Source organism: Limulus polyphemus, unplaced genomic scaffold (genome assembly GCF_000517525.1).
Source record: "Limulus polyphemus unplaced genomic scaffold, Limulus_polyphemus-2.1.2 Scaffold909, whole genome shotgun sequence".
In the NCBI taxonomy this organism is placed as follows: Eukaryota; Metazoa; Arthropoda; class Merostomata; order Xiphosura; family Limulidae; genus Limulus; species Limulus polyphemus.
In genome coordinates, this window is record NW_013666519.1 from 175,726 (window position 1) to 185,077 (window position 9,352).

Consider the following 9,352-nt stretch of genomic DNA (forward strand, 5'->3'; position numbering starts at 1 on the left):
AGCACATAACATGACAGTAACTTTATTAAAGAGACTAGCATGTTATATGACAATAACTTTACTCAAGAGATTAACACGTAACATGACAATAACTTTATTAAAGAGACTAGCACATAACGTGACAATAACTTTGTTCAAGAGACTAGCACATAACGTGACACTAACTTTGTTCAAGAGACTAGCACATAACATGACAATAACTTTGTTCAAGAGACTAGCACATAACATGACAATAACTTGATTAAAGAGACTAACATATAACACGACAATAACTCCACTAATTTCAAGATTGAAGACATCTATTTAAAAAAAAGAAACTAAACTAAAAATAGATTATTCATGGTAAAGTTTTTTATGAGTGGAGTCCATATGTCATTAAGTTCAATTTTACCTTTGTTTTTATTTAGGGCTTTATTAGAGCCACTTCCATGTGTTTCAGTCCAAATTGATCCCTTGGAGCCTCTGTATTGGTGATCACTGTTTCATCCAAGTATTTCAATGTTTCTCCACATAGTACTGTAACTATTGGAATAAGCATTTTCGGGCACAGTGGATTTCTTATTATGCTACAGGCTTGTAGCATTTTGGTGTTGTTTTTTTAAGGCATTTGTAATATACTCAAGCCTGCATGCTGTATGTGATGCCACAGAACTTGTTTCCTATATAAATTACCATTTTCTCATCAAACCTATTTTAATGTTGAATAAGCTAAATATTCTCCATTACTTTCCATCTAATCTTTGTATGTAAGGTTGAGTAGTGAACACCATTTGTGTTTTTGAATTATTAGTTGGATATATAGGATCTCAGTTGCTTCTAGCTTCTTGTACACAGGGAATCCATTTATTTGCTGTTTTTATGGCCTTTATGTAGCATATGTATTAATTTTTAATATCTTTTGTAATGATTTTAAATCTTCATCTAAATATTTGTGGCATTGGTTCATTTGGTTCTGTCCCTAAGAATTTTAATCTTTCTTATTTTAAATGATTCTGGCTAGCAGAAAGAATGGCGTAGGTAAGAGTTAGTATGGATAAGTTTTTTTTTCTGGAAATTTTTATGCCCACACCATATCTTTTTTTTTAAAATCAAACCATTCAAGAAGGATAGTTGGCAATATATATTATAAACCTGCATGTGGCTCAGGAAGAAATTGTGATTCTCTGATGGTATGTTTTGTATACTTGGAACAAATGTGGATATGCATCTAGGACAAAATTGTTCAATAAAAATCAATATACTTTATGATATAAGTATCCATTGCATTAACTTACTCAAACTATGTTTTAGTTACACCCAGAACACTTGGTAGTTTAAACTTATTATTGATCTCTAATAACCGGCATCTTCCAGTGGCCAAATGGTAAATTTATGGGCTCACAGTGCTAAAATTCAAAGTTCGATTCCCCCATGTTGGACAGGGACCAGATAGCCTATTGTTGTAGATGTGCTCTGAAATAAGCAAATCAAAATCAACATATTACTTGCTTAAAGTTTTAAGATTATCTAAGATATTGCTGCATTTAGCAACATCCATTTTTTTTGTAGGAGAGTTTCAAGGTTAAGTGCAGGAAGAAACTGAAGAAAAGAAAGATGCAAGATAGAGCCTCTGGCTTATCAATAGTAGACCTTCAAGAGCTCACTGAGAGACATGCTGGGATACTTGGCTTGTGTGCATGTGTGAATGCTTATCCGTATGATGTTCCAGAGTTCCTACCTGATGTGCTGGTTATGTTAGGAGATCACCTAAATGATCCTCAGCCAATTCCTGTAAGTCATTATTTCTGACACAGACATAAAAAATATTAGCAGCAAAAATATTTGATTGAATCTGTTGGTTGTAAATTTTGTTTATCCATATTTTCTAGCTGTGGTTTAATTTTATAAAGATTTTAAGGAATTGCATTTCATTCTTATCTTTATTGTATGATCTAAAGTATTGTTTACAATAGTTTGAATGAAGTAAGTAAACTTATAGATGTATTTTGTCATTGGCATCGTGTACTAGAATATAATTTTTAACTTTTTTAATGAATCATTGTGTATTACAAGATAATTCAGAATTGTTAATTTAAAAAAGGGGAATAGGGATCTTCAAAAATGTACAAAAACAAGTTGAATCAAAATGCAAAGATTATATATTCAAGCCTACAACTAGGGACTTAAAAAAGTAAACAAACTAGGCTAGAAATAGTGTCTACATTATTTCCTCAAGATATAAATCCATATTTTGACGCTACTAAAATTGACAAGTACTGTAGACATGGAATAAAATTGGGATTTATAGCTTTTACAACATTTGTGTGAAAAATATAAACATGTGTGTATTAGTTGCCTTCCTTAATATTAAATTAGTAATAGGCTTGATTTCACATTTTATATCCTTGTAATAAAAGGAAAACAAATGTATAAATGATAGAATTATCTTAACGTTTTGTCTCTGAATTATTTGTTTGTCTTTTTTGTTTCAGTCTACAATCAAGAAGACGCTTTCCAATTTCCGCCGCACACATCATGACAGCTGGCGAGATCATAAATTAAAATTTACTGATGATCAGCTAGCTGTTATTACAGATCTTTTGGTTTCACCAAGCTATTATGCTTAATATCAGGTGCTAGATAAAGGATGAAGAGATGGAAACAAAAAGTTATCTGATACTGTAAAGATAGCTTATTCTAAATGCTCTTAAAGAAGAAATTTATAATAATTTGTTTTCAAAAAGAGCTTGAGATAGAGCTTGGAGATGTTTTGTATGAAACTTATTGATATATGATACTTTATAAAAGTTATTAAAAAGTGAGAAAAGAAAATGTTAATGTATCAGTTCCTTAACTGCCATTAAATAAGCTGGACTTCAGCCACATAGGTTTATGATTTTGTAGTGAAGTGAAATTTTTAATATTTAAAATGGTAAAGCTGTCCTTTTATGAACAAAGTTTGACAAATACATAAAACGACTTGACGAACTCTACAATCTGAAATATATATTTGTGAGGTTGAAAGTTTGCTCAAACTTCACGTAGTTTATAAGGAAACTTACAAACCAAACACAAAGTCTAATATCTAATTTAATAATCAGTCTTTTATTCCAAGACAAAACCTAAACTATAGTTTATAGTTTGATAAGGAATAATGTTATTACCTTGTAAAAAAAAACAAGCCATAAACAGTAGTTTTTGTTGTTATTTAAGGCTATTAGTTTTGAATCCAAATCTTTAAATTTAAATTTATCCATGAAATCTTACTGTTTTAAAAAAGATCACACACTGTACTTTCAGTCTCAATATTCAGTTTTATTATAAAGTGTCTTCAACAAAAAAAAAGTAACAATCAATTTTTTAATGTACCAATATCCAGTTGCAATTAGCAAATAGTAGCTAATCATCTTCTAATGATTTTCTGAATTAAAAAAAATTAACATAACAATACTTTATTTTTTTAACCAGTATTTTTTCATGTTTAATTGCATATGTGTATTTCAGCACTTTTTAGTGATCTTCGTCGTTAGAAAGAAATATTTAATTCAGTTTTCAAGCAAATACTGCTAGGTTGTGTGTAAAACAAGTATACAAATCAGTGTTACATGTTTTTTTACTTCACATATTTTCTAATCTTAATTTTTAACACATACTGAGCAACATATAAATGGATTTTAATAGATGTTTTGGCAAAAACAGCCATCACAGGAAAATAAATTGTAGAATCCATTTCTCTGATGTATATGGTTGTAATGTGACCTAAGTTCAGGTATGGATTACATAGAAGAGTATTAATTTGTTATCTAGATTGAAGTTTTTATTTTCTCAAGACCCCCCCCCCCCCCTTCAGTAGCTCATTGGTAAGCTAAGGAGCTTTTAATGAACATGTTCAGGGTATGATCCCTCACAGTGAGCACAGCACAAATTGCCCATTGTGTAGCTTTGTGCTTAACAACAAAGTGGCACTTATATTGTTTTTTCTCAAGCTTCTTGGTTTTTTTTGTTCTTTCTATTCTTTGAGTGGCTAATGTTTTAAAAACTGATATAATTCTCAATGAACCTGTGCTTCAAATGTTTATATATTACTGTAATGAGGAATATAAATATCCACTGCATTTCTCATACCTTTTTTTTTGTTGTAAGAACATTTGCTGATAAAATTGAAAATATCGTATCTGGTATTACCATTAAATCGGGAGAGTAAAATAGTGTTTGTTCAATAATGGGTAAATGAAAATAAACCAGACGTTCAATTTGGTAGAAAGTGAGTGATGTTGTAGTGAACATTTAATGATCTATGTATGTTTTATTTAAAGCCAATAAAATTTAAAGAAGTAAGTAATAACAAATAGAATAGCTACATGTGAAATTAATTATACAGTCATATGTTTTTAAGTATACTGTGTAACCTTTCAAATCTTCAAGTAAATTATTTAAAGTCACTTATCATTGCATGATGCAATTGTGTCATTTTTTTAAACTTGTTTTCCCTGTTGTTGGAAATGAAAAGTGTCCGTCTTCAAAAAAACTAGCGAACTTTTCAACTTGCTTTTCTGCAGTTGGAAGTTACTACTAATTCTCCTGAAGTTGCTACAAAAAACTAGTGGATTATTTTAACTTGTTTTCCAACAGTTGGAACTAAATACTATTTCTCATTATGCTGCAAACTAAAGACTAGTGGGTTTATTGCATGCACCATAAAGTTTAGTTCAATGACAACACATTTGTGACAAAATACTTTAAATTTTAAATGTGTAACATTTGCATAGGAAAGGTTATTTGCTTTTTAATTTATTCAACATAATAGTTGGAGATATTGTTTTATACCCATCATTAAGTGGACAATGTATTTAGCAAAAAAAATGGTTAGGTAAGAATTGTGCATATCTATTAAGATTTTTTTACTGCTGCAGACAATTTAATTTTTGTTGATTCCTTTTTATTTTTTTATTAAATGTTTTACATATTAGTAATTATAAATAATTTAAAGGCATTGATGCTTAGCTTATAACCATATGAAGAACCTTAAAAGTTCCTTTCAATTTCTAACATCTCAGCGAGTATTGTCTGAGCTGTAGTGAGTCAAAAAGTCATACAACTCAAAAGATAAATGTGTTTCATGTTCAAGCATCAGTGCCTTTAAATGTTCAAATTAAATAAATGTAGAAATTTTGTTCTAAGAAATAAATTAGTAATTTCTAGCATGCATAGCTAGGGATATTTTACAGTAACCTCAAATAATATATATTTACCCTAAAAAAACTGATTCCCTGTACTGTAAGAAATCTCTAATTAGATGTTCTCTATGTACTTACATATAAATGTAGTTTGGGCAGTTCAGAAATCAAATAAAATTGAAAATAAATTTTCAGACAGCTGGTGTATTTTTTTTTTTTAAGAAGGGTGCTATAATCATAACTTTCTGACATTTACTTCCAGTGACTTGCTAATTTTAGGTTGAAAATATTGAGCAAGTACTGTCCTAATAAGGAAATGATATACTCTCAAATATGTCAATTTTGTATCTCCTGAAGCAAGTTAGTTATCCTTTGTACTTAGAATGAAAGGTTTTATATTTTGTGTACCTGAAAGATAAAGTAATGAACAGCCACAAAAATCTAAGAGTAACATGTAAACAGTTATTTGTTTAGCATTAGCCTAAAAAATTATTTGATACAATTTCATTCAGCTCTTTACTTCCCTAAAGTTGTTTGATGAGTAGGCTATTTCAATTAACACTTTCTAGTGAGTTTAAAAGAACAAAAATTAGAATATTTTTCATCTGTGGAGCATTTTCTCTGTCATGAATTATTTAACACATATTACTTAATATCTGAAAAACATATAGGTATGAGTAACTGATGTATTTTTAAATATTTCTTTCACAAGTTCTTTAGATGAAACGTTGGTTCACTTGTTTAACAGAATCGAGAATTAGCTGCAATTTGGCAGATTTACACAAGTTCTATTTTCCAATTAGCCATAAACCCAATTCATTCAAATCGAGTGAGACAAACTTTGGATGGGTGGGGATGCTGAGGTTGGAGAGAAAATACCAGTACTAGTAGACTCGATCCAAAATGATCTTGGGTGTTAAAATATATCACTATGTGAGGCTCCTTTTAACTGGCTGATTGACAGACAGCTGACAAACCATAAAATATCTTCCAAAACCAAAGGTATTTTGGAACTACGTTAGTTACTAAGTTATGAAATGTCACAGATTCCATAATTATTTTTTGTCTTATAAGGTATGTTATACATAGGAAGGGAAAACTGTGAGATTGGGGGATTCCAAACACCCAAGAAATTGGTCAACATCTGTGTAATTTTTGCCTACATTATTTTTTTTTCAGGAAAATGTAGTATCCATATTTGCTTTTTAGAAGACTCAATTTTTAAATGGTTGATCTGCCCAAGTGGAAACTTATTCACACAAGTATTGCCTTTTTTTTTTTTTCTATGAAATGACCAGTTTGTATGGTAACTAGTCTGTAGTTTTGGTCATTGGAGCATGAATTAAAGTGAAGAAAGTCCAGTATTTACTTATCACACTAGCATTAAATAATGTTAATAATTCGTGTTCCAAAATGGCCTGGAATGCACCAGAAAGCACATAAACCCTTCTGGGAAGGCCTCCTTAGACACCTGGCCTTCACAGGCTGGGACCCAGGGCCTGGCAAAAGTTTTATTTGTTGTTCTCATTCCTTATTTAATAATTTTAATGACTGTTACATAAAGATATGATTAGGTATGCTTATAATGTTTATGATTGCACCTTACATTTTAACAAAATAAAGTTAATCTTGCATATAGTAATGTCTGATTCAGTCACTGTTATATGCATAAATGCTACCACTTGAAGTTATGGTTATGTGTACTAACTATCTTTCCAATCACTGCTATGCAGCTAAACAAAATTATATATATATGTATGTAAGAGGTAAGCATTCATGACGTAGCTTCATATGCTACTACATAACTGTATAATATGCAATAAGTGAAGTTAATCCATACGTTTCTACAAATTTTAAGTAACAGTGCACTATATATGTAGTAGTTCCTAGAAAGAAGTTGTCATATGTCATCTAAAACCTTACATAGCAGTAATTAGGTGAACAACTGAATTGGAACAGGTATTAGTATATAAGTACAACAAAACGTTTTAAGAAGTACAGAAAGACATTAAAAAAAGTACAGAAAAGCTGTAATGACAAATTTGGAGAAGTACAAAAAGAGATCATTAGAGTGGTAAAGAACGTCAGTGATAGAATAAAACATCTGGAAAAAGATTTGGTAAATGCAGGGATTAAACCAACCAAACATCTTTCTGCATCTGCACAAGAAAAATCAAATGAAAACTGTAGTTACTATAAAATATGGAGTAAGAGAACCTATTTGGTTCTACACCTACTACCACTACTACTGTGTCATTTGTTACTGCAGGACCTTCCTTGACTACTCCAGCTATGTAACTATTAAATCCAGTTCCAGAAATCAGCAGGTCAGTTCACTAACATTGCCCAACCATGAAGTCAATGGACCATGATAGAAACGTACCGTCAGAGTTATATCAAGCTCAGTTCAAAATAATTTGCAGAGTGAACAACAACCTATTAATCTTGCTGTCCTTTAAAAGGGCCGATTTTAATTAATTTAAGTAGCCTTTCGGCCGAGAATCATAACAACTATCAAGTTGGTAGCTGCCTTATTTAATAGGTTTGGAGTGACACACCAGAAGGAGGTATTCAGAGCAAAGTTCCAAAACAGTGTACAGAGAGAAGAATAGGCCTTAACAGAATTTGCAGAAGATTTAGAAAGGCTTATAAAATTATATTATCCAGATACTCTTCATGAAATGATGGATTCATTGCATATGATCAGTTTATAGATTCCATAATAGTAGATGAGGATATGAGAATTAGGTTGAAGAAAAGTAGATGTACTTCTTTAAGGAAAGCTCTGCAATTAGTACCATAAACACTGGTGTGGATAAAGAATTCTGTGTTTCTACGTTTCTTTACTGTTTTTCTTTGTTGTTTCTATTCAATTTATTCTTTGTTTAACAATGTTGAACCGGCATTTTGAGTGTAGGTTAGACTTTTTGTCAGACATTAGTGTACCTGGATAGCACACCTGTGCTCTACACGCGGAAAATGCAAATATCACATATAATGACACTAGAAACTAAGGGAACTTGTAACTAAAATTAACAAACAATTTTTGAATTGACCATTGTGAATACTTTCCTTTCACAACTCTGTCTTATCTTTCTGGTATTTTCAGGTAATATTGATTTTCCTTAGAGGGATGGAATAGGCCTGCTGAATAATAGAATATTAGTCAAGATACTTATCTCAGAATAGTGCCTATTTTTATTGTTGTTTTTTGTATTTCTCATTAAATGCTTGTTTTGCGATGGATGTCGGTTTTACTTGATCACACTGACTTGGCTCAGATATTTATCAGACTATTTAAACCTAATTGTAATTAATTCAAGGATTGGTTGTTTGTTTTGAATTTCGCGCAAAGATCCACGATGGCTATCTGTGCTAGCCATCCCTAATTTAGCAGTGAAATACTAGAGGGAAGGCAGCTAGTCATCACCACCCACTGCCAACTCTTTGGTTCCTCTTTTACCAGTGAAAAAGGAGATTGACCCATCACATTATAATGCCCCACTGCCGAAAGGGTGAGCATGTTTGGTGTGACAGGGATTCGAATTTAAGGATAAAGTAATGAAGGATACTGCTGTTGATATCATTGCATAAAGCATTACAGCCAGGGACAGATTGAGAACTTTGGGTCACAGGATAAATTTTGTAGGGGGCCTACATATCTTATGAATACATCAAACACAATTCAGTACTATTTATTAACTACAGTTTGAGAAATACATAAACACAAAGGATAGGTAGAAAATATATAAAGCACCAATTCTAATATCAATAATTATAAAGTAATGTTGCTTTTTTTGTTGTTGTTATTAAATGAATAAGCAAATATTTATGAACTAAAAAATTTGTAAGAACATGTTAATGAAAAATTACAAACTAATAGTATCAGATATAAAAGACTGTTCAGTGTTGGTAATAATATTAATTTATTTATTTTGTGTTTGTAATTCACTGATGTCAAATGTTGGGTTTGCAATCCATTGATATCGAAGCTTTGGAGATTTCTAGAAGGCCTAAGTGATAGACGTATAAGTAGCTGTGACCAGACGAGTGGAAACAGAGTAAAAGTAAAGTCACATGAAAGAGAAGTTCGGTCACAGAAAAGTTAGAAGACATAAAGTTAACTGTTGTGGGAGTGAATGGCCTAACAGTTGGTATATTAGAGTGAGATTAACAGATTGAAAGAAATAAGGAGA

The 9,352-nt window shown here is 31.1% G+C and overlaps 1 protein-coding gene across 1 annotated transcript in view; it reads left to right on the forward strand.

Annotated features, from left to right (window-relative positions):
• Window positions 1-5,350, forward strand: part of LOC106461174 (proteasome activator complex subunit 4-like) — a 119,936-nt gene extending 114,586 nt beyond the window's left edge. Inside the window, exons 38-39 of the mRNA XM_022388036.1 lie at window positions 1,549-1,770; window positions 2,472-5,350. Of these exons, the coding sequence (XP_022243744.1) occupies window positions 1,549-1,770; window positions 2,472-2,606 (357 nt within the window). The 3' untranslated portion in view covers window positions 2,607-5,350. The remainder of the gene's footprint in view (window positions 1-1,548; window positions 1,771-2,471) is intronic.
• The last annotated feature ends 4,002 nt before the right edge of the window (window positions 5,351-9,352 follow it).